At 39.8% G+C, this 26,122-nt stretch overlaps 2 protein-coding genes across 10 annotated transcripts in view; one reads left to right on the top strand and one right to left on the bottom strand.

Annotated features, from left to right (window-relative positions):
* gatd1 (glutamine amidotransferase class 1 domain containing 1) overlaps positions 1–6,927 on the top strand; it is a 47,260-nt gene extending 40,333 nt beyond the window's left edge. Inside the window, exons 8-9 of one of the 3 annotated variants that reach the window (XR_009446839.1) lie at positions 4,960–5,279; positions 6,738–6,927. The gene's annotated coding sequence lies outside the window, so the exon portion shown is untranslated. Of the gene's footprint in view, positions 1–4,959; positions 5,280–6,242; positions 6,317–6,692 lie in introns of those variants that run through there. The other 2 variants (XR_009446837.1, XR_009446838.1) reach the window with 2 other exon arrangements.
* Positions 1–22,416, bottom strand: part of LOC125459252 (uncharacterized) — an 80,684-nt gene extending 58,268 nt beyond the window's left edge. For 5 of the 7 annotated variants that reach the window (XM_048545445.2, XM_048545443.2, XM_048545448.2 and 2 more), the window contains exons 1-10: positions 22,126–22,416; positions 21,837–22,021; positions 21,246–21,398; positions 12,396–12,534; positions 10,332–10,542; positions 8,449–8,590; positions 6,762–6,923; positions 5,600–5,637; positions 4,372–4,410; positions 2,461–2,627 (exon numbers count right to left, since the gene is read on the bottom strand). In XM_048545445.2, the coding sequence (XP_048401402.2) occupies positions 2,461–2,627; positions 4,372–4,410; positions 5,600–5,637; positions 6,762–6,923; positions 8,449–8,590; positions 10,332–10,542; positions 12,396–12,534; positions 21,246–21,398; positions 21,837–22,021; positions 22,126–22,251 (1,362 nt within the window). In that variant the 5' untranslated portion in view covers positions 22,252–22,416. The remainder of the gene's footprint in view (positions 1–2,460; positions 2,628–4,371; positions 4,411–5,599; positions 5,638–6,761; positions 6,924–8,448; positions 8,591–10,331; positions 10,543–12,395; positions 12,535–21,245; positions 21,399–21,836; positions 22,022–22,125) is intronic. The other 2 variants (XM_048545447.2, XM_048545446.2) reach the window with 2 other exon arrangements.
* Between the last annotated feature and the right edge of the window lie 3,706 nt (positions 22,417–26,122).

Here is a 26,122-nt window from a genome sequence, read left to right as displayed (position 1 = left end):
AATACCACAAAACGCACTCTTCAGGAAAAGTAAAAAAAAATTCTCTGCAAAAATTGGCCTTGTGAAAAGTAAAAATGGCCAATAGGCTATTCTCGAAGATAAAAGGATGCAGCATAGGATGTTCCAGATTCTGCTGCTCTGATGTTCTGGCAGGGGTGGTCAAGTCACTAAAACTGTACATGATGTATCTGAAGCCTTAAAGGCACAGTCTGCTCAGGAAAACCAAACTGAGATGTTTCTTCAATTATTGTTTCAAAAGGCATCTTGAACTCAACAAGTACCATTTATTTTCAGAAACTTAACAGGGCAACTGGGCAGATTATTCTTGGGAGATTTTCCTCCAACTTAGCTTGTTCTTAGTTTTCTTTCCTCAAATTCATCTGGTTCTTATCAGGCTTTCATGCCACTGGACCAAATGAAATAATACTTCTCCAAACCATTCACTGTATAAAATAACCTTGGTATTGTGTCAACAGCAAAATAATCAGTTATCACCAGTCGTGTGATTTACAGGAAACCTTGTTAAAAACAATTCCAATGCCCGCAGTAAACTTTCAAGGACCTCTTTTTAAGGAAACACACCAGGTATTTCCACAAAAATAAACCCATTTGGCCCTTATCTTTCAACATGAAAGTGCTCCAAGTACTTTGCCCTAATGCACTTGCCCTAACTGCTTTCCTTGGCCATTAATTCTTCCTGCTCCTAAACAACAATCTGAATTTGAAACAGACTATTAACAACTCTGATATTATATGTGATGCCATTGGGAACTTCCAAAAGTTGCTTACTCCCACATCTGAAACATTCTTCAACTCCACCCTTGCCTCACCTCAGAGGCTGCATAAATCCTCACCCATCTCTTTGTTACTGATAGCGATGTCGGTTCCAACATACTCCTGGTTGCCCGTTCAAGTTTATTCCTCCCTGAAGTTGAAGTAATCCACAACTCTGCTGCCCATGTACTAAACTGCACTGAGACGAATTTGCCCTTCAATCCCTAGCTCCTGACCTACATTAAATTTCAGCTCAGCAACACCTCAAATTTCAAAATTCTCAATCTTGTTTTCAAGTACCTCGAGGCATCACCTCCTCCCATCTCTGTGATCTCCTTCTCCATTACTTTCTGAAATTTCTACACACCTCCGATTGTGGCCTTTTGAGACTCCCAATTTGAATTGCTGAGCATTGACAGTATACCTTCAGCTGCCTTAATCTAAAGCTTTGGAATTCCCTCTCATGAACTCTCAACATTTCTGTTCCTGTGAAGTATCTTGGGATGTTTCTGAAATAACTCTACAGAGGCCAGTATCCCATCACCAAGTCACCCTTTTATTTACTTGTGGAAAGTCCTTAACACGAATCCTGCTTCCTCGGAGCTAGCTGTCATATTGAGCAAAACCTCTAATACTCCTGTTTATATCTGTCAGCCAGGGCACCCTGATTAGACCAGATTAACAGTCCCAATCAGGGAACTCATATTCTATGAGGTCCACCTGGCTGACCTTGTTACAATTACTACAGTTTCCCTATGGTAAAGGTGCTGCAAACACAAGTTGTGGTTGATCTTATAGTAGCCCCCCTTTCCCTCCAAGCTGAAGCTGTGTGATCTTTTTGTACAGATTTTGATTCTACTCATCCCTATAATGCTATAACTCTTCTATCTTTGGGAAACCTCTGCTTTTTATATCTGTCTCAGTTCTTTGCAATTCCAGTGCAACATTGTGCCAGGGTCAATGGCTACTCTGTCTTGGTGGTAATAGTCTTGGCATGAACTCATTGTGTGTATTTGATGAACCTCACCAAGACATTTTAACAGCTGGAACTCTGACGTGAAGAGGATACCTTGACATAATCGGTCAACATGAACCACACAGCTGAGATCGCTGCATCCTAAACTAATGCTCATAGCTGTATACTTCCAGCTCAGATGACAGGACATTGAAGCATACCTTTGTATTAGATGTGATTAAGATATTGAACAGGCAACTAATGATCTGTAGTTATACTTTTAAAGTCTTCAACAGCAGGTAGGGAATTTACATTCAGTTATTTAAGTAAGTCTGAAATAAAACAGTGATAGCAGTAAATCTGACATTGAAACAATCAGACTCTTGTTTAAAAAAAAATGCATCTTATTCATTGATGCCCATTAGGGAAGGAGATATCTCATGCTTATCCAGTCTAGCCTACATGCAACTCCAATGTCACATAAATGTGGGTGACTCTTAACTGCCCTTTGAAATGGCTAAAGATTGACACATACATCATGTGAATGAATAAAATAATCAAGGCCAGGCACTCTGGACTGTTTTTCCTTATACTTAGTTAAGGGTTTTTACTGTTATTCGATGCCTCTATTGCATGAGACTATTTGCCTGAGATCAACTAATTTATTACAAATGAGATATCGAATCTAGTGTTTCATCCTTTCAGATAACAAATGTAGAATTATTACATACCAGTAATTTAGTACCACATCCAGAAAGCGGGATTTTCACCAGGAGGTGAGTAGTATTACCAGTGATGTTACAAGATGCATCATTGAGCTGTAGGTTACTCTCTGACAAGTTGGCTACCAAACTTCTTGGAACAGTTAGAAACATTGCATTTGTTGAACACTGGAGATCTATGACAGATAGCACAAGTAAGCTTTCCTTTTGTGCTGCAATATTGTAACCTATCATGTTATATCACAGATCTAGTAATGTTACTTTGCCCTTTAATAGGAGGTGCTTTCACTAACATTGAACTCTAATTTGGACTGCTGCATCATGTTTTACAAACAATATCTAGTTCTGTGGCAGGGACAGAGAAGCAGACGAGTGATCTACCTGCTGACTGTATCACAACCATGCAGCATACTGCCTGTCATCATATCTTGTATAACGCAAGTTGTGTTCAGGGTGGTTCTTGTAGAAAGCTTTTAAGTTCTCATTACAAAACTTAAAACATGGACCATATTGAATAGGCCATAAATTCCCACTTTCAGAATATTGATGTTTTTTGTGTAAAAAAAAGCAAAGCAGTTTCTAAGAAGAATTCTGAGATTTTGAGAATGTTTTACCTCTAATACAGTTAGCAGGTTTGTAATACTTTGAGACAATTCGTTTTGTTTGCTTTACATGGTGCACACTATGACACAAAAAACGATTAATATGACAGTGATCACAGTGCATATGTATAGTTCCATAAGTCTTGATCATAAAATATTTGTTGTGAAGTTGCATAGAGTACTTGTGAATTCGAAGGCAGGATGTTAGAATTTGTTTTAAAAATGATAGAGAGGAAGAGTCCATGATCCCTTTAAGAGCCGTTGTCCTTTTCTAAGCTTGGAGATTAAAAAAAAAGTCTGCAAGCAGCTGTGGATGCATAGACAGTTCTGAAATTGAATCAAATGTATCAATTGTTGTTTGTTCCGCAACCAAGGCTTGTTTTTGATGTTAAGGCAACCAGTTTGAATATCAACCAATTAATTTAAACCAGGACCTAGGTACCAAAACTCGATTAAATTTAAATCTGACAGTGTTAACAACCTAGGACCAATCTTCTTATAAGAAAACTGACTGGTCATAAAGGCTATAAAGGAGGACGGTTTTGAAAATCAGTGTGAGAGCGAACTGCAATCAGAGATGTAAAACTCTGCCTCTCAGAAATCTTTAAGCTCAACTGATTAAGCACAATCTAAAAAGTACCACCACACCTTTAGCTAATATTCCTGACTGAAGAATAGCTGAAAAGGCATGGAACATTCTGAAACATGCATCCTGACTGTAGTTTTGAGAGTCTATATTTTAATTCATTTTTTCTTATTACCTTGGTTTATGTAAGTGGGATTTGCATTTATTGGAACAGCATGCCATTACAACTTTGTTCTGTTCGAGGATAGTTAGTAATTAAGGGGGAATTGTTCAGTTTGTTAGTAGGTCTGTTAATTTGTTCACTGTTAGAGTTAGATAAATCAATTGTGTGTTGCTTATCAAGTGAGTATCAGGGATTTCTTTCATTTAAACTCTTCTTTATAACAGATTGGGAGGTGAAAGGCAGGTTAACTATTTTTCCCAATTCCTTGAGCAGATTATGAGGCAAGGTGAGCTTTTCTGGGTGTTCAGTTTTAATTATCAGAGGGGTTTGACCTTCTTGCCATAACAAATTAAACACTTAATAAGATTGCAAATAAAAACAACAAAAGTGAACACTTAACCGATAGCACATTTTGTTCTTTGTACACTTTGCCTCAGTCCCACAATTTGTTTCCATTTAATACCACTGAGATGTCTCAAACCTATTTTGATCAGGATTCCATTTACCTTTATCCATTTTTCCATGAATCTTACTAAAAGGTCTTAAAGGTTAAATGCAAGAATTCTTACCTGGGCCAACTAGTGACGGTTCATCATGTAGGCCTGTGCCTTTACGTAAAGAAAAAAATAAAATTTAATGACTCCAATAGTAAATAGATATAAGGGAAATAAAGAGCACCTCGCCAGTGTGATTGACATTTGTGTTTGACTTTCCACAGTCTTCAATGATCACATACTGCTTCAAAATGTTCTGGGATTGTAACGCTGTCTATCTGCTTTAGTTAAATACTATTGGAGACTAATTTAAAACAGCTATTCAGTGATTTCACAAGAACAGAGTATAAAAGATCCAACACACCACTTGCAACCTCACATTGTTTCTTTAACAATAGTTCTCTATAAGTTTTCTTCGTCTTGAAGGATACCTTGAAGTTTTACACATCTAACTCTACGCTGAATAGTCCTGTCACAGAATTATGTTTTGATAAGTAAAGTGCCATGAATCTTGCAGACTTTTTTTTATTTGTTCATGGACTGTGGGCAGCATTGGCTGGGCTAACATTTATTTCTGAGCCCTAATTGCAGGGTAGTTAAGAATCAATTATATTGCTGAGGGCCTAGAGTCACATGTATATTCACAGAATTCTTACATTGCAGATAGAGGCCATTTGGCCCATCGAGTTTGCATCGATCCCCTGCAGAGCATCTCTCCCAGATCCCCCTCACCTGTATCCCTGTAACCCCATATTTCCCATGGCCAACCCACCAAGCCTGCACATCCCTGGACACTACTGGTCAATTTAACATGGCCAATTCACCAATCGTGCACATCTTTGAACTGTGGGAGAAGACTGGAGCACCCACTGGAAGCCCACACAGATATGGAGAGCTCCACACAGATAGTCACCCAACGCTGGAATTGAACCTGGACCCCTGGTGCTGTGAGACCGCTGTTTCGCCTGCGTAGGCCAGATTGGGTAAGGATGGCAGATTTCCTTCTCCGAAGGATATCAGTAAACCAGATAAATACTTACAGCAATTGACAATGGTTACATAGTTGCCCTGAGACAATTATTTTTTATTTTCATTCAAAACTTATATGAAATTCAGCTGTCACCATCTGCCACAATAGGTTTCAAACCATGTCCCAGAACATTAGTGCAAATTACAAATAGCATTAAAAGAGAGAACAAAACCTGGACCTGATATTTTTCTGACATATCACATACATTATTTGAAATATTGAATTCCTTCTCACATTGGAATGAAAAAGCAAATCACCAGGACTGATACTTACTTAGGACAATCCAAATGCACTGTGGTTCTGACTGTAGCCTAAATGAAAGGAAAATGAATAAATAGGAATGATTTCCTTTGGGAGACACAGCAAGAACACTGAATTTTGCAATTGATTGGTCAAAGATGTATCTTTTCTCCTTGTCCACAAGAACCTCCACAAGGCACTGCATGTCTACGGAAGGAATCAGTACCACAGAATGAAATTGTCAGGACCCTAACAACCTTTCCTCAATTCCACTTTCAACATTCTCAATCTGGGTCAGAAACCAATGAGCTCAAGTTCTATCCAGGTCTTAAGTAAGGACCTAAACTAGAGCTAACATTCCAGAGTAGCATTCAAGGAATGCTGCCAAAACTGGATTATTACAGATTCAGCACTTCAGGTGAGAAAGTAAACAGTTTCAGTGGTTAGGATAGATGTTGCAGATCTAACGGGCTTAGTTTGAGAAAGAATGTGGAGATTTCCTTGTGTCCTGTTTGAAATTCTTCATTTGACGAAGGTTATTAAGATTAAGATGGAAGTACAAATCTGAAATTCTGACTTTTTTTAATAGCCTAGATAAGAAATGAAGCCAGCGAGGGGCATTTGATTTTGCATAGCATCAATACAACTGTTTCAATATTATGATGTTTTGGTTTAGATATAAAGGAAGAAGAGGAATTCTGGCTCAGAAGTACAAAGGCTACTAAATGATTAACCAACATGAGATTACAGAATAAGAAATTCAAGGATTGGAAGATGATAGAGGATGGTTGGAAGTAGGACAGGAAGAGAATAGTGGAAAGGGGCCTTGCAAGAATCTTAATTTTCATTTTTCTTAGAAGTTACATTTCCATAATTTTATGACAAAGTATTAATTCCTAACTTTATAACATTTATAATTTCATATATAAATAATCAATTTGCATTAGTTTAAGCAGAATTTCCGTTAACCAAACACTCCTTTGCTTTTCATTAGGGATGCATATGTTGATGTATTGATTTCAATGAACTCTCAATTTTTGAATTCTTCCTGCTATATTTGCATTCCGTAATTATATAATTCATGAAATCTTACAGAGTTAATAAGTCTGTCCTCCCCCAACCCTAGGAAAGTGTAAATCTGATGCTGACTGCTCACTTGCATCTCTAACAGAAGTTGGTGCAATTGATCCCTTACCCTGATGAAGTTATTGAGACAAAGCACACTGCAACTTGTTTTGGAGCATCATGAACTCCCACTGACCAAGAAACATTTGTCGATACAGATTTGTCACCGTTGACTCTCCAAATCTCTGATTTGTGTAATCCATGGGGACCCACTATTGTAAAGCCTGTGATTCTGATAAGTAAATAAAAGAAGAATGAATTAAGGACTGTCTCTTTGCCCTCAATATTTAAAATTTTACAAGCATTATGGATAGTAGTTAATGTATTAAAGCTCAGATCTGTTAAGTGATGTGAATGACACAGCTAAAAATGATGTATACCAAAACATCCAATTCCTTTTAGAATACAGAGAGGAAGGCCATAATAAAATTTGGTGGATTGGTTTTTCCTGATCAGCAAGTTATCTTGACTTCTATGAATGCAAACAGCATGTCATCATACTGTTTTGGATCACTTAGAAATATGACAATCCCAACCATTACTAAAACAAAAACGATTATGGCATCCACAATGGTTCAATTGGTAACTACTTTGTTCATTGTGAAAATGTGTCAAGATAATTCTAGGTGCACTCTTGAGGACATGGTAAATTAAATGTCCTCAGTGTTGTATGTGATTTTAAATTGGTTAATTTTGAGGAATGTCATAAGCATTGCACTGTACAATGGTGCATGCAGAACAACTTAGGATCTCGAAGAAGTGAGACCTAATTCCTGATCCTCCTCCTCCAAGTCTCTGTAATGGCATCTATCATATCAATGTAACCTGTAGTTAGTGGCTAACATACAATAAATTGTGCCTTGTTAACTACAAAATACTCTCCTAGTTATACCTGGGAATGGTTTACCACTATTGCACTATTTCCAACAGGGCCTGCCGTTTATACATTTAACTTGAAGATGATAACAGCAGCAACTTTCCCCTTCAGCAACAGATCCTACAATGTAATGAGTTGACATGCCCATACAATATTCAGTATCTTGGGAATAGGGAGGAAAGGTGCTGTTTGGATTTTTACTCCAGATCTCTATTCAATGGCCAATGCTGTTTGTGTGAGCAAGGAATGGCAACATTGTGGGCAGTATCATCATGCCAACCAACCAATCAGCACCCATTTCTCCTGCGGTGTGAGTTGCTGAAGTCTTTTATTATTCTTGCGATTTTCCTCGTGAGTGAAAGTCCAAAAGCTTCAGCAACATTTCTTTCTTTTCAGCAATAATCAAGTTCTGTACTACAAGCGACTGTACATTAAAACCTGTGGCACAATAGAAAAACCTTTGGGCCGAGTATGTTCTTTCTCTACTGGGTGCTATGTTGGAATTCCAATTGAACAGCCGAGGGAATAGACTTTTCTACCAAACATATCAAGGGAGTTCAGTTGTCAGCTTGAAAAATACACATTAAGCAGCCTGAGGCACAGGCCATATCAGACCTGCATAGAATCCCTGAAGTCTTTCATCATAAGAATTGACAAAATGAAATGCTGAATTAACCCACCCAGTGGTCAAGATAGTTTGGGTGACAGTCCTGGAACTTGGTGACTATTATCTTCCAGTTGTAAACAATCAAAACTCCACAAAATCATGTACCTATTGGCTATTACATTCCTCAATACAGCTGCTGACTGAAATCAGTGTAGTTATAACCTTGAGGAGATCTCAGTGTAATGCATAACATTTACAATGAAAAAGAGATACCTTTCATTTAGACTGATGGCACTTATTGTGAAAGTAATCTCATCATAAAGTGAAGCAGGTATTCTTGCTCCATTTGGAGGTGTTGGATGAACAAACACAGGCCGGAATATTCCAACTGCACATTGTGATAAAGGTCTGTCCACTGCAACAATTGAAAGGCAGTTACACAAGTGCAGACTGCTTCATGTAGAAAATATTACACATAAGGGCATTGTTCTTCTCAATGTCTCTAACATGACTGGTGTTTACTTAGGTTCCTTACACTGTAAAGCCGAGTAGAATTTGAGAATTACAGCAAGCGCTATTATTGTAGGGATGCTTCAACACTTAGAATCATAGAATCCCCACAGCGCAGAACCAGGTTATTTGGCCTATCAAGTCTCCACTAATTCTCCAAAAAGCATCCCACCCAGAATCCTATCCCTGCAAACCTACATTTTCCTTGGCTAATCCATCAAGCCCACGCATCCGTGGACACTATGGGCAATTCATCATGATCAATCCACCCAACCTGCGTATGTTTGGACTTAGATGGTTCATCTGACTATTGTCCCAGAAGTATTTAATCCAAACATGTTAGCACTTGCAATGTTGGGCCTCATTAAGAGCAAATTCCAGCCATCCAATCTATCAGTGTTTGAAACAATGTGGTTCTGAGGCAGTGCCTCTGGAACTGCTGCAGATATTTTGGACAAAAATGAAAGTTTTCTGGTGTTTGTTTAATGAGCACTATGTAAAGATGGAACATCAGTGTTTTAGAACACTGAGGTTTCTTTATTCATCACTGGGAGTAATGTGGGAAGAAGTAGGGCACTGGACGCTTGCCTTAGACTAATAATTTACAAAAGGATAAGAGAAATGCGGCTGAAGATCAGGACTGCATCCCCAAGCTGCCATGTGTTCATCCTTTGTTACTTCCATGGCAGTGGATAGCAAGGTATGTAGATGCCCCATTTGTTGCCATATTTAAACCAAGCTGTCCAATTCCAGTTGGGAGCTGGAATATTATGTGCTCATGGTGAAAGGAAGGCCAGAGCAGCAACCTCTACAAGCCAAAGTGTTTTTAATAGCCTCCTTGAAGACCAAAAGGAGCTGGAGTCCTTTCCTCCATTCCTTAAGGAAGACTTCAACCTCAATAATGCTTTCTAAGGTCACTCTTCTAGATTCTGCTATGATTACTGACTTCTCCCTTCCAGCTGTCCTCGTCTAAGAGGCCCCCATTACTATTTTCTCAAGTGGTAGCAGCCAGCCTGTGAAGTTGGCCAGCTGCCAAGTGGGAAACAGTAAAGTTATAATACAGTTTTGCTATTAAATTTAGTTAAATATCTGTAAACTGGTTGTGCTGAGTTCTTTCTGTTCTACCACACTTGCCTACACCTGCATCCTAAATACTAGGGTGTTCAGCTTGCTAAGCGTGAGAGAATAACAACAATGTCACTACAGGAATGTTTTAATAATCCCTTCTTCAATATTAGATTTCTAAAGTCCCCAATAGTCAAATTGTTTAAAATAATTTTCAGAATAACTCTTACTCAAAATAGCACTTATTAATCTTACCAATGGCTTCTTTGATATAATTCTAAGCCATAAGGAGCAGAAGGCCACAATTTCCATCAGCAGTTGAATTACCCAGGATACCACTTGAGGTAACTTTGTTAACATCATTAATACTGGGCCAGGAAGAAGGACAAAGAGCCAAGCTTGCTGCTCCTGGCTCTTGTGTGGAAAGAGTCCAATGCTGTCAAATTACAGATTATGATTGGTGCACCCCACCTCCACTTTGTGGCTAAACAGCCTCTGAGTGTCACTATGTTATACACCCAAAAGATGCTACTGCAAGTTCCTTTGGAAGAACGGGGGTTTGAACTGCAAAGATTGCTTACCAATGATCACAAATTGCATCGGAATGGAGCTAAGGGCTTTAGTGCTTTGATTGAATGCTGTGGATGAAGTGTCTTCAAAAGCAGAGTGCAGGGTCTGTGTGTCATCACTGTGTGTCAGGACAGTGGCTTCTCTTGGATAGTCTTCAATTACCAGTTCTACGCTGTACGTCCCATATATCCCGCGGCCATTGTAATGAAGGATACAGTTTTCCTGCAAGAATACTTGAGTAAGTGTTAACACATCCTTCCTCCTCTTCATATTCTTATTGTTATGCTTGCTGCGGAATCCCTGTTCTAATGCGTACATTGAATCCCAATTCTGTAAATTCACTTGCTTTCTCAATCTTTCTTGCCTTCTCCAATTGTTAAGTTTTCAAAAAGCTTGAAGTCACGTAGATTTGTTTCATATGCTGTCTAACTTGGGTGATATCCTGTGGCTTTGACAATTTTGATTCCTCAAGTACAAAAGTGACTAATTGAACATAGATCTAATTATCATCAGAAGTTCAGGCATCACACAACACCAGGGTATGGTCCAACAGGTTTATTTAAAATCACAAGGTGCCAGAGCACTTCATGTTACCTGACAAAGGAGCAGCGCTCTGAAAGCTTGTGATTTCAAACAAACCTGTTGGACTATAACCTGGTTTCGTGTGACTTCTGACTTTGTCCCCCAGACCACACTGGCATCTCCAGATCATCATCAGAAGGATATGACTTGAGTTGTATTCCTTAATTGTCGCTGACAATAGGGCCAGAAATTTTATGACAGTTCCAAAAAAATTAACAAAATAAAGTCAATCAAAAATGATTTTATTTCAAGCATGTCCACAAGGTTCATCTGATGTGATTTCATATGGCCTCTAGGCCCTCAACACCACTGCCTGAAATAAACAGGAAATGGATTGCAAATTCCAATCAGAATCCTGTGAAAACTGTGGGATTTCATCTGGGGTAGAGTAGCAGCACATGGCCCCTACCCATTTGTACCAGGTTTGGGGCAGCCTTGCCAGCTGCCTTTGAAGGTTGCTGGAGGTTGCTCCAAAAATGACTTGAACAATTTTCAGGGTGACTCTTTGCAGGAAGGTTCTTCCTGGCTTAACAAAAATGCTGCCTGACTCTTGATAGCCTGTCTCTCATCCACAGAACCAATGGATGTTCACTCACCCATTCCCAATCAGGAAGCTGTTCACTGTTATTCATTGAGTACTTGTTCACTGACCTTATTTTAATGACCATTGAATATGGAAAAGAATGGTCTCCGTTGAGCCCATTAAGCAGATATTTTGGTTGCACCAGTAACTTCACACAACTGCTTCCTCATAGGGTGTATGTTGATTTTGTAAGTGACAGTTGCTCTGCACCATTAACAACCCAAAATAATAATGAGATGAGTGTGCTCATGACACTACTTGAAGGAGGAATGCAACTAGAATACTGGAATTATTTCTTGCCCTTCTTCAAATAATGTCATTGGTTTGTTAATTTTCAATGAGCTTATCTGCAGGACCTAGTTTTAAGGAGGACATGTCCAACAGTGCAGCAGTCCCCTCAGTATTGCACCCGAACATCAGCCTGACCTTCTGTGCTAGTGGACGAAAGCTTCAGTCAAGACACCTGAGGACTACATTCTTGCTGTCAGAGGTAACAGGAGCTCACAGTAAGGTCAACACACTGACTTGTGAGTATGCAGTTCATGCTTTCTGTCAATTTATTATGATCCCCAGAAAATCATGGGCTGTGTACTCCTCACATGACACTAGAGGCCACACTGCAGTGTGGGGCAAACATCTTGGTTGCAATCTTGTTCAATAATTGCACTAGTTTGCTGTTTGACAAAATAATAAGATGATTTGTTTGCTTCCAGGCTTGCCAGCATATTGTCTGAGCACATGAAGAAAGTACAGTGAACTAGTCAAAGAAATAATCAAAAAAAATGCACTGATCTGAGTGGCACAGGAATATTCAAATTCCAAATTTAGGTCAGGATTTTTTTTATTAAATATGAAGCAAATTTATAAAATCTTTGTTTATACATGAGCATTAGAAAGCTGGCTGAACTACCTGGTCTAATTTGAAGAATGGTAGCTGGGTACAGTGAGCACATTCATGTCTTGCTGTTTGTCCATAACGACATCTCAGAATATCTCCATCCTTCTCATATATGGTAAGGTTATACTTGGCAGTGCAATTCTGAGGCACCCTGTTGAAACAGAACAAAGAAATAAAAATGAAGTCTTTGGGCAGTAAATTAATCTAGTCAGCAGTATAATGAACACCATAGTGATGATAATTTTCTGTAACTGTTCACTCCTTTATTTTTAAATCGAGTGCATCATGCCAGTTAACCTCACTTTATAAGGTATTACTTCATGAGGTCTCCAAGCCCAGCTCTCTTTGCTTCCTTCTGTCTCTGTGCAAAAACATACCGCAAGGGATGCAAAGCTAGTATCTGGAATCACTCTTCAATGCCCATACTTGGGCAAGTTTGTAGAATTGGGTAAAGCTCACTTCACACATCCACAATAAAAGGTTAACTATTTTTTCAATTGCACTGAAGTTTATTGATTCAATTCTAGTTAAGTATGCATAATAGGCCAAATGTTTGAGTATAACTTTTTGGCCTGATAATTCTTCAAATAGCATCAGTCAGCACAGAGCCTTAATTTTTAGGGAGTTTATTTAGATCATGTGAAATGGTTTGTGTGGAAACTGTTTATTCGGCATTGATGGAAGAAAATTTTCCATTGATTTTTTTGTTTCTGAAGCAGAGTCGGCATTTAATGTGATAATGTAAGAAATATTAGCAGGAATTCCAGAGGTGAAGTACAACTGTACTGCCTTGGCATTAAAACAGCCTTTGTCTAAGTATGGCATCAAGGAGCTCTAATCAAAGTCAATAGTAATCAGGGGGAAAATTCTCTACTCTTTGGAGTTGAACCTAGCACAAAGGAAGGTAGTTGTGGCTGTTTGAGACCAATCATCTCGGTTGCAGGACAGTTCTGCAGGAGTCTCTAACACTTAGTGACCAAGATCCAACAATCTTCAATTATTGAATGACCTTCTTTCTGTCATAAGTTCTGAAGTGGAGATGTTCATGGATAATTGTATTCAGCGTAAATCACAATCCTCAGATAATAAATCTGTCTATACCCATACACAGCAAGTTCAACAACATTCAGGCTGGGTAAAGAATATTCATGCCAAACAAATACTAGGTATTGACCATCTCCAATACAAGAGAAACTAACCATTGCTCCTTGACATTCAATGGCATTATCAGTATTGAATTCCACACCATCAACATCCCAGGGGTTGCCATTGACTGCTAAGTCAACTGATTTAGTCATACAAATATTACTGGTACAACGGCAAGTCTAAAGCAAGGAATACCATAGTGATTAACCACCTCCCCACAACACCAAAGCCTGTCCATCACATACAAAGAACAAGTCAGGAGTGTGAAGAAATGTTCACCAATTTCCTGTGCAAGTGTGGCTCCAAAAATAATCAAGTTAAATACCATACAGAACAAAGCAGTCTATATGATTAGCACTTCAGCCATCAAATTCAATATTTACTCCCTTCAACTTTGGTACACAGTGCCATTGGAACACAGCAGCAACATTGTGGACCATCTATGTGAGAGCTTTCTAAATTACTTTCCAGATGCTAGTAAAAGAAAACAAAATAGCAAATATCTCTACATTGTAACATTCAGTGTACATTTCTTAATGTTTGTGCCTAATAGAACAATATAAAGTATATCATACAAATATGAAAAGCTGTGCTTTTAAATAAATTGGAAAAATGTTATTACATGTATGGATTCCATACAGTGTGGAAGTTGGCCACTCAGCCTACTGAGTCCACACAATGGCTGAAGAGCATCACAGCCAAACCTTGTATGTCCCATGGATAATCCACCTAGCCTGCACAGCCCTGGACAACTTAGCACAGCCAATCCACCCAACCTGCACATCTTTGGACTGTGGGAAGAAACCAGGGCACCCAAAGGAAACCCATGCAGACACGGGGAGAATGTGCAAACTCCACAATCAAGGCTGGAATCAAACCTGGGTCCCTGGCACTGTGAAGTTGCAGTGCTAAACACTGAGATATCATGTACTCCCATGGTCTTCAGCCAAGCTCTCCAAGCACCTTGATGACAAAAGACTCAGTAAGGCTTCTCTCCCCACAACTGCTTCAATATAACCAGCTTCTCTACTCCCTGCATGCTGTAATCAGCCCCAGTTCTACCAAAGTCACTCCTCTTTCCTCAAACCTCTGCCATTACCACTCTCCAATTAGGCTAGTTGCTGATGCCCATGAAGCAGAGTTTCTGTCCCAGCTAAGTAGCTACATTTTTTCATCTTTTCATGGAATACAGGCATTGTTAGCAAGGCCAGCTTTTATTGCCCATCTCTAATTACCCTTGAAAAGATGATAATGAGCTGTCCAGTTGAAATGTTGCGTGTGCGCACACAGACACACACACACGCGTGCGTGCACGCTGAAATCCTGTAAACTTTGAACACAACACTCACTTTCCCAGCTTAGTAATATAACCTGTTTTTTTACCCTTGTTCAGTCAGCAACTCATCTTGCTTCTGCTGCACGAAGCTGGTACACAAACATTTCAGGCCTGTATTGCATTCATCACTAGAACTGCCTCCTCAAGTTAAAGGGTGTTTTGAAATTTCCACTCATCACTTTGCTGACGGCATCAACCCAATGGTGTATAGGACTGTTCTATTAGCTTCATTTCCATAGTTTTCATTGCTGCCTAGGCACAAAAGGAAAGTTGCCACCCCAAATGCTCTATATGTGACTTCATGTGCAGTCACAAACCACAATCTTGCAACCTCTGCTCTTCAAGATGCATTGAAGCTACTTCAAGGTCCCAATGACAGCACCTTCCAAACCAGATAGCTCCACAAACTAGAACAAAAACAACAGACACATTGAAACACCCACTTCCCAGTTTCCGTTGAGGCCACAGGTCATTCTGACTTGCAAATATACCATTGCTTCCTTAATGTCACGCAGACAAAATACTTGAATTTCTGTTGCCTGTGTGGTATATGTACAGGTGTATCTAAAAGGAAGTTCAAGAAAGGCACCTCACACTTCCTGCTCAAGGACAATTAAGGATGGACAATAAATGTTGGCTTATGAATGACAATGTACACCCCCTGAACAAATTAAAAAACAACTGGCCATTGGTTTCTTTGAGCCTGCTCCACCATTCCATAAGATCATGGTCGATCAAAGCTCAGCAAATCTTTTCATCACTGTCCCCATATCCTTGATTCTTTCAAATCCAAAAATCTATAGTTCTCAAACTCTCCTCATGCAGCAGCTAGGCTGAGTCTGCAACAGGTGGTGAGGGTACCAAGAAGAGAGAAAAGCATACTTGACCACATCCTCACCAATCTGCCTGCTGCAGATGCACCTGTTCATGACAGCATCAGCAAGAACCACCACTTGGATACAAAAAATCCTGTCTTCACATTGAGAATACTCTTCATCAGGTTGTGTGGTATTCCAACAAATCTAGCAATTCAAGAATGGACAGCCATGGGGTAGGTGGACTGTCATGAGCAGCAGAATTGTACTCCAACATAATCTGCAACATTATGACTTGGCATATCCACCACTCTTATAATTATCATCAACACAGGGAATCAACACTGGTTCAATGAAGAGAACAGGAGGGCATGCCAGGAGTGGCACCACATATTCATAAAAATGTGGTGTCAATCCTGGTGAAGCTACAGCACCCGAATACCAAATAGTATAAACAACAAGTGATTATCAGGACTAAGCGATTCCGTAACAAATGGATTAGATCCAAGATCTGCAGTCCAGCCACATCCACACATGAATGGTAATGGACAATTGAAATTCAATGAAGGAAGAAATTCCACAAATATCTGTGTTCTCAATGATAGGACAGCCCAACAAAAGATAAGTTTGAAGAATTCTTCAGCCTGAAATGCTAAGCAGCTGATCCATTTCATCCTCTTCCAGTGTCCCCAGAATCACAGATGTCAGTCTTCAGTAATTCTATTCACTCCACATGATATCAACAAATGGCTGGAAGCACTGGACGCAGGTAGTTCTCCTAATATGCGATAGTTGCATTCTTGCGTGACCTTGCATTAAATATTGCACTATACAGAATCACCATTGATAGTCACATTATAGGGAAATCGCAATGCCTGTGCAGCAGAAAATTCACGTTATCCAAACAGCATCCGCTATTCATCAATCGCATTACAGCCAATTCGCGTTAACGAAACATGCATTATAGCAGAAATACTTGTACTCCATAGGCTCTGATAACATTCCCACATAAGTAATTGAGACTTGTGCTTCAGAATGTCATGACCCTAGTCAAGCTGTTCAAGTACAGCTACAACACTGGTATCTACCTAACAATGTAGAAAACTGCCAAGGTGTGCCATTGACATAAAAGGGAGGACAAATCCAAACCTTCCAATTGCCGTCCCATCAGTCTACTCTCAAGCATCAGTGAACGGATGGAAGGTGTCATCAACAATGCTATCAAGCAGCACCTGCTCAACAATAACCTGCTCACTGACACTCAGTTTGGGTTCTGCCAGGGCCATTTAGCTCCTGACCTCATTACTGTCTTGGTTCAAACATCGTCTGAATTCCAGAGGTGAGGAGAAAGTGATAGCCCTTGACATCAAGGCTACATTCGACTGAATATGGCTTAAAGAAGGCTTAGCAAAACTAAAGTCAATCAGTACAAGAGATAAAGCTGAAGCATTCACAGCAATCTTCAGCCAGAAGTGCCAAGCGGATGATCCATCTTGGCATCTTCCAGTGGTCCTCAGCATTACAGTTACCAGCCTTCAGCCAATTTGATTCAATCCACGTGATATCAAGAAATGGTTTGAGGCTCTGGATACTGCAAAGACTATGGTTCCGGACAACATTAGTACAGAAGACTTGTGCTCCAGAACTTGCTGCTCTCCTAGTCAAACTGTTCTAGTAAATTTACAACACTGGTATCTCCTTGACAATTTGGAAATTTGCCCAAGTATGTCCTGTACATAAAAAGCAGGACAAATCCAACCTGGACAATTACCAACCCATCAGTCTACTCTCAATCATTAATAAAGTGATGGAAGTTGCCATCAACAGTGCTATCATGCAGCATCTGCTTAGCAATAAACTGTTCGGTGACACCCAGTTTGCATTCCACCAGGACCACTCGGCTCCTGATCTCATTACAACCTTGGATCTAACATGGACAAAAGAGCTGAATTCCAGAAGTGAGGTGAGAGTAACAGCTCTTGATATCAATGGTGCCTTCAACCGAATGTGGCATCAAGGAGCCCTAGCAAAACTGGAATCAATGGGTATCAGGGGGCAAACTCTCTGCTGGTTAGAGTCATACCTGACACATAGGAAGATGGTCTTGGTTGTTGGAGGTCAATCATCTCAGCTCCAGGACATCTCTGCAGGAGTTTCTGAGGGTAGTGTCCTTGGCCCAGCCTCTGCAGCTGCTTCATCAATGACCTTCCTTCCATCATAAGGTCAGAAGTGGAGATGTTTGCTGTTAATTGCACAACATTCAGCACCATTCGTGACTCCTCAGATACTAAAGCAGTCAGTGTTCAAATGTAACAAGACCTGCGTAGAGTTGGGCTGACAAGTGACAAGTAACATTCGTGTCACATAAATGACAGGTGATGACCATCACCAATAAGAGACAAACTAACCATTGCCCCTTGACATTCAATGGTATTACTATCACTAAATTCCTCAGAATCAACATCCTGGGAGTCATTTATTCGAAACTCAACCGGACTCACAACATAAATACAGTGGCTACAAAGGCCGGTCAAAGTCTAGACATACTGTTGCGAGTAACTCATGTCCTGACTCCGAAAGCCTGTCCACCATCTACAAGGTACAACTCAGGAGTGTGATGGAATACTCGCCACTTGCCTGAATGAGTGCAACACTCAAGAAGCTTGACACCATTCAGGACAAAGCAGCCCGCTTGATTGGCACTGTATCCATGAATACCCACTCCCTCCATCACCAATGTTCAATGTTCAGTGTGTACTATCCACAAGATGCACTGCAGAAATTCACCAAAGATCCTCAGACACCACTTTCTGAACCCAGAACCATTTCCATCTAGAAAGACATAGGCAGCATGTACATGAGAACATCACCAATTTCACGTTTCCTGCCAGGTCACTCACAATAGACAGTAGACAATAGGTGCTGGAGTAGGCCATTCAGCCCTTCGAGCCAGCACCACCATTCATTATGATCATGGCTGATCATCCACAATCAATATCCTGTTCCTGCCATTTCCCCATGACCCATGACTCCACCATCTTTAAGAGCTCTATCCATCTCGTTCTTGAAAGTATCCAGAGAGTTGGCCTCCACTGCCTTCTGGGGCAGACCATTCCATATATCCACCACTCTTTGGGTGAAGAAGTTTTTCCTCAACTCTGTTCACCATCCTGACTTGGAAATATGTCACCATTTCTTCACTGTTGCTGGATCAAAATCTTGAAATTACTTCCTAAGGGAATTGTGGGTCAATCCACAGCAGGAGGACTGTAGTAGTTTGAGAAAGCAGCTCACCACCACCTTCTCAAGGGCAACTGGGGGCAGGCAATGAATATTGGCCAGCCACAAAATGAATTTAAACCAACAGGAATCAGGAGGAAAACTCTCCACTTGTTAGAATCATATCTGGCACAAAGCAAGATGCTTGCGGTTGTTTTAAGCCAGTCATTTCAGCTCCAGGGCAACTCTGCAAATAGAGTCCTATGCCCAACCATTTTAAGCTGCTTCATCAATAAGCTTCCCTCCATCATAAGATCAGCATTGAAGGTAGTCACTGATGATTGCACAATGTTCAGCACCATTCGTGACTCCTCAGATACTGAAGAAGCCCATGCTCAAATGCAACAAGATCTAGACAATATCCAGGCTTGGGCTGACAAATGGCAAGTTATATTCATACCACAGAATGCCAGACAATGACCATCTCCAATAAAACACAATTCAGCCACCATCTCTTGACATTCAATGGCATTACCACCACTGAATCCCCCACTCGTAACATCCGAATGTTACTAATGACCAGAAATGAAACTAGATTAACCATATAAATACAGTGGCTATGAGACCAGGTCAGAGTCTAAGAATCCCTGCAGAGAATGCCTCTCCTCCTGGCTCCCCAAAGCTTGACCATTATTTATAAGGCACAAGCCAAAAGTGTGATGCGATCCTCCACACTTACAAGGACGGGTGTATTTCCAACAGCACTCAAGATATTCGATATCTTCTAGGACAAAGCAGCCTGCTCGATTGGCATTACATCCACAACATGCATTACTACTACTCATACACAATAGCAGCAGTGTGTACAATGTACAAGATGCAGAAATTCACAAATGCTTATTAGATAGCATCTTCCAAACTGGCAACGACTATGGTCTAGAAGGACATGGCAGCTGACAGATAGGAACACTATTAACAGCAAGTGCTCTTCCAAGTCACTCAATGACTAGACTTGGAAACATTCCTGCAGCGCCACTAGATCAAAATTCTGCAACTCCCTCCTTAACAGCTTTGTGAGTCAATCTAGTTCACAAAATTGTCTATAGTGGTTCAAAAAGTAGTTCACCCCCACCTTCTCAAAGGGAAATTAGGGATGGGCAATAAATACTGGCCCAACTACTTATTTCCACATCAAATGAATGAATAATTGAAAACAAAATCAACATTCAACTCAGGAATCCATTTATTAAAATACATTGAAAATTCAGTCCCTCTAAGGCAATGAAGCCTCTTCTAAAGTATGAAGATCAAAACTTTCCAAATTATTCCAGGTATTATTGCCCCAAGGCTCTTTATAATCGTAGTAAAACTTCTTTCAGCTTTTATAGCAATCTTCTTTAAAGTGCAAGATAAAATTAGTTTGCTTTCCTAATTGCTTTTTCTATCTGCATTTTTAGTTCCTGTGATTCATACATGCAAATCCATATACCTTTGATAATGAAGGCTCTCTCTGAACAAGAATTTTACTGTCTTTTAGTTAAAGGTGACTAAAATACTTAATGCTCTTGTAGGTAAAGGTACTATATAAGTACTACACAGTAATAGTTCACTTTAATTTTAATAATTTAGACCAGAACATTAATAAGCAGTCTTTGGTGCATTAACTGATCACAGTCATAGCAGATGGTGGTTATACTGGTAATGTCACTCATCTAGAAATCGAAACATAATGTTCTGAGTATGTAGGTACAAAATCCTACTGTAGTAGATGCAGGGAGTTTAACCTCAGTTTAGGAACAATCTTTGGGTAAGAAGTAGTCTTAATAACAGTAACCATGGACTATCACCTATTGCTGTCACATATGGTTCACTAATGTAATTTAGAGAAGAAAATCTGTCACATTTGATGTACATATGACTCGAAATCCACAATGTGGTTGACTCTTTGCTGCCCTCTGAAATGATCTTGTAAGCTATTCAGTCCATAGGTAGTTAGGGAAAGGCAACAAATGCTGGCCCTGTCAGCGATGTCCACATTTCTTGGAAGATTACAAGAATGTCTGTCACCATGTAGGTTGCTAGGGGAGAAAATTCCTGATTACTATCAATTTATTTTCTGAAGAATGAAATCAGGCTTAGATTATGATGATATTTCCTGTTAAGTAATATTCCAAAGTTTATTGTCTTGGTTTATATGTGATATTTGGAAAAGCCACCTAAGAAGTCAGAATAAACAGCAAGGCATTAAATGGGGTGACAAAAGTTAACTTGTCTGACTGTTCCAACCTCTAACATTTAATGTTACATGAGAAACCATTAGCTCCTACTTCTGTTTCACTATTTTACCTTAAGACAGGTAGTAGAGGTGGTTGAGGAGGTGCATTGATTGCGACATTGTCTGAACGATTTCTCAAATCTGCCAATAAGGAGAAAGTAAATGGAAGATTTTCTGCTTCCCTTTGAGATCCCACTAATGATGACCAACAACAACCAGATGGGCTGAAAAAAATGACATTAAATAATAAAAATCCTGGTGACAATCCTTTAGCCCACTGAACATCACACTGGATTCTAAAATATAAGATGTCAAAGTTGAGCTTGGGTCTGCCCATCACTTTTGTTACTGAAGCGTAAATTTTTCCAGAGCAAAATAATCACCTTATTCGATAGGTTATTTGTGCTTCAGAGAGTTAAACTGATTGTTCCTTCAATCTTCTGCCTGATTGAGGTGGGAAAGTGGCAGAAAATGAGGAAACACATTCTCATTTTACCTCAACATATGGGCTTTATGGAAAAGAGACTCAGTAGATTCATGTTGGGAATTAGGAAAGAAGGAAGCATGGAACTAGGAGGTAGCAGCACATTTAATGTAACTGTTTCTCTTGGTTAGGACTAATACTCCCTTTAGTATTGGAATGAGAAAATGAATGGACTTACCTTATATAAAACAGACTTGTGTTGTTGTGGTGGAATATAATCTCTCCATCGAGCAAACACCAAGCCGCAGTGTGGTTGTTGTCTCCCACTATTTGCGTTCTCGATTTAGTGCAATTTAAAGCAACACAAATTTGATCTAGGCTCTGGGAGCATGGAAGGCTGATTCCTCTGTAATACACATATACCTGACGTGCATTTAAAGAGTCAATAAGCTACACATTTTACATGTACTTCATATGGAACAGCTAGCATTGCTGTGTTAACACAGCTGATCAATAAAAATCAGTACCTGTATTGTGTCACCAACCAATGAAGTTTCCAAACCAAATGAGGAACCAAAATAGGAGAAGGAAGTAAAACAGCAGCCTTGCAGGAGAGCAGCACTCATTGCCAGCAACGACAACTGAAGACTCATTTCTGTTCATAGATTGTCAATAAATTCAAAATAAGACAAAGCTGGGATATTTTAATGTGCTAGAAGGTTCCCTGATACACTCTAGCAGAGTCTAGTGAGCTGCAAGCAGAAAGATGAAAGTCACCCATGAAATATAGCTAAAAGCCAGAGATGATGCGCAAGAGAGCTGGATGTTTAATATGTAATTCATTTTGCAGCACTGATTGGTTTGTTACTTCAACTGCACACTCAGATTGGTGAATACAAATTTCAGGAAGGAATTTTATCTATTTATCTTTCGTGTAGCTGCCAAGATTCAACCTTGTGATCTTTGCTAATGCATGTAAACCCAATTCTGTCACACATTTTAACTGCCTGAGAGCTGTATCCCCTTTCAGCTTCTCAAATGTATAAAGTTTCTTCACTTGTTCATGTCCACATTTAAACAGATTGAGTTGAATTGTGCATTGATTGCTTCAAATCAGCTAAGTGCTTATGTTAAAACTTAAGTCTTTAGTACTGTTTATCTCTTATGCATGCGCTAGATCTCAAAGTAATAAGATCAGCTGTAGAGTTGAAAATAAACATTAACAGCTTTATTAATACAACTATATACAGTGGTTTGTAAGAAAGGACATCTTCTGGAACCCTGTAGGTTCAGGCGTTTGTTCCATGAGATTTAACATCACTTTATCATAATTCCTTACACACATGCTCAGTAGCTATTTCTAAAGGTCTAGTTAACCATTTGCTCCACAGTACCACCCCAAGTTCTCTAAGGTATCCCTTTTAACCACTCACATTTAACCACGAACATTGAACTCTTTTTACTCGATTTCATATGCCACGTCCTAAATCCAACAAGTCTCTTTGCATGAGATAATAATCTCTGACAGCATTTTCAGCTTTCTTGAAGGATAAAAAGAATGCATTGGCTAGCTTTTGCCAATATTTGCGAGGGTGAGCATAGGAGTGGAATGGGATGACAGATTTTCTTCAAACAACAACATTTCCAGAACTCCTTCAGAAAGTAGTTCTTCATAATCATCGATGGAGCAACAGACTGCGGGACCAGGATCTCTAATGAAGTTCTTGCACAGCAGTGTGGTCTGCTAGCAGGGTGACAAATTAGTCTACATCCCATGTCAAAAGTTCATCCTTATTTTGCCAATGATTTCTATATTGACAAAGGTTTCCATCTTCATGATTGTCCTTTGCGAACTAAAACAGATTTTTATTTCCTCTCACAGGAATATCTTCTGCAATCATAAGAATGTCACCCACTTATTGTAGCAGATATTCTTCCTCAGCTGATAGCTCACAATGATGTCAGAGCTCTGAATATTTATTTGACAAAGAGACATTTTCCTCCATCAAGGTATCTTTTTGCTTTGTCAATTGTACAAGAACATTGCCTGGCCTTACACAGATATTTTTGGAAATCTTCTGTAAGCTTCCCTTTTTCAGTTTCCAAAGCTTAATTGTGTTATATGACATGAATTCTTTGAGGATGTGACAAAACACATTGATGAACACAGAGCAGTGAATGTGGTGTATATGGATTTTAGGAAGGTATTTGATAAGGTTCCCCATGGTAGGCTCATTCAGAAAGTGAGGAGGCATGGGATTCAGGGAATTTTGGCTGTCTGGATACAAAACTAGCTGTTCAATAGAAGGCAGAGGAAGGTATTAGATGAAAATATTCAGCCTGGAGCTTGGTGAACATTAGTGTTCCACAGGGATCTGTTCTGCGTTCTCTACTCTTTGTGATCTTTATAAATGATTTGAATGAGAAAGTAGAAGGTGGGTTAGTAAGTTTGCTGATGACGCAAAGGTTGGTGGAGTTGTGGACAGTGTGGAGGGCTGTTGTAAGTTGCAATGGGACATTGGCAGGATGCAGAGCTGAGCAAAGAAGTAGCAGATGGGTTTCAACCCGGGAAAGTGTGAAGTGATTCATTTTGGAAGGTTGAATTTGAATGCAGAATACAGGGTTACTGGCAGGATTCTTGGCAGTGTGGAGGATTAGAGGGATCTTGGGGGCCACATCCATAGATCCCTCACAGCCATGAGGTTATGCAACAGCTGTATAAAACTCTAATTAGACCACACTTGGAATATTATATTCCGCTCTGGTCACCTCATTACAGGAAGTATGTGTAAGTTTTAGAGACAGTGCAGAGGAGATTTACCAGGATGCTACCTGGACTGGAGGGCAGGTCTTATGAAGAAAAGTTGAAGGAACTAGGACTTTTTCTCATTGGAATGAAGCAGGATGAGAGGTGACTTGATAGATGTTTACAAGATGATATGAGGCACAGATAGAGTGGATAGCCAGAAACTTTTTCCCCAGGGCAGAAATGACTATTATAAGGGGACATAATTTTAAGATATTTGGAGGCTGATTATAGGGGAGATGTCAGAGGTAGGTTGTTCACACAGAGTGGTGGGTTTGTGGATGACGCTGCTGGCAGTAATAGTGGAGCCAAATTCTTACAGACTTTTAAGCGACTCTTGGATAGGCACATGGAGGATAGTAAAATGCGGGGTAGTTTGGTCTTAAAAGGATAATTGGTCTTAAAAGGATAATAAGTTAGCACAACATGGTGGGGCAAAGGGCCCATAACGTGCTGTGCAGTACTGTTCTATGACTTTTATAGCTTGACTTTTAGGATCGGGGGTTTGGCTGATATTGTATCAATTCTTGTTTTACTTTGAAACACTCTACTTAAAACTCCACCAAGGCATAGTTGGACTATAGTTTGGTCCTTTTTTCACTGAAAAATGCTTTACCTGCTTATAGATTAGTGAAATGTCTCAGTTGTAGACCTGAGATAGCTTTTTGTTAGTTAACAAATGTTTGAATATTGAAGTTTTGTATGTAAGCATAACCTCATTTCAGTTGATTTATATTAGCTACTTGCCCTTGTTGAATTGTTCCAAGGAAGAATATTTATTTGTCTATAAAAGGCATCTACTGCTTGGGTACTTGTACAGTGCAGTGATCTGTTTTGAAACTTGCTTGCTGCCAGCTGATATGTCCTATTGCTGCTTCAATAAACAAACTAAAAAAAGACCCTTTCTTGTGGCACAGATGGAATTGAGGGGCAGGGCTGTTGCAGAGGTGGATCTTATCCATTAGACTGTGGACCAGGAACAATGGTGGGAGTGGCAGCCCCTAGCCTTGGGGCTATTTTCTACACAGGACATTAGTAGCCTATAGATTACCAAAGTGGACTGAGTCAGAGTCAATGAATGTAACACAGATGTTATCCGACCCCTTTTAAAAAAATTTGGACTTTAAAAGTTCTCTGCAGGAGGTGAGAGCCTAATGGTATTATTGTGAGACTACCAATTCAGAAACTCGGCTAACATTCTGGTGACCTGCGTTTGAATCCCAGAACAGCAGAGGGTGGAATTTGAATTCATTTAAAAAAAAATCTACTAATGACCATAAAACCTTTGCTGATTATCAGAAAAACGCAGCTGGCTCACTAAATGTCCTTCAGGGAAGGAAATGTGCCACGACTGGTCTGGCCTACACATGTCACGAGAGCCATCACAATGTTGATTGCTCTCAACTGCCCTCTGAAATGATCTACCAAGCCATTCAGTTGTACCAATCACTACAAAGTCTCAACTAGCAAATGACACCAGACAAACCACCTGGCATCAACAGAGGCACTGGAAAGCCAGCAGCAGAAACAGCTCTGTCGACCCTGTCGATCTGGGGCCTAGTGCTAAATTGGGAGAGCTGTCTCACAGACTAGTCAAGCAACAGCCCAACATGATCATACTCATGGAAACACAACTTACAGATATTGGCCCATCACCATCTCTAGACTTGTCCTGCAAGGAAGCTGTAGCAAAAGGTGGCTGCACAGTGGTATACAAT

The sequence above is a fragment of the Stegostoma tigrinum genome, chromosome 17 (genome assembly GCF_030684315.1).
Source record: "Stegostoma tigrinum isolate sSteTig4 chromosome 17, sSteTig4.hap1, whole genome shotgun sequence".
Lineage (NCBI taxonomy): Eukaryota > Metazoa > Chordata > Chondrichthyes > Orectolobiformes > Stegostomatidae > Stegostoma > Stegostoma tigrinum.
The sequence above is the reverse complement of the archived record's forward strand: the minus strand, read 5'-3'. Positions and strand labels throughout refer to the sequence as shown.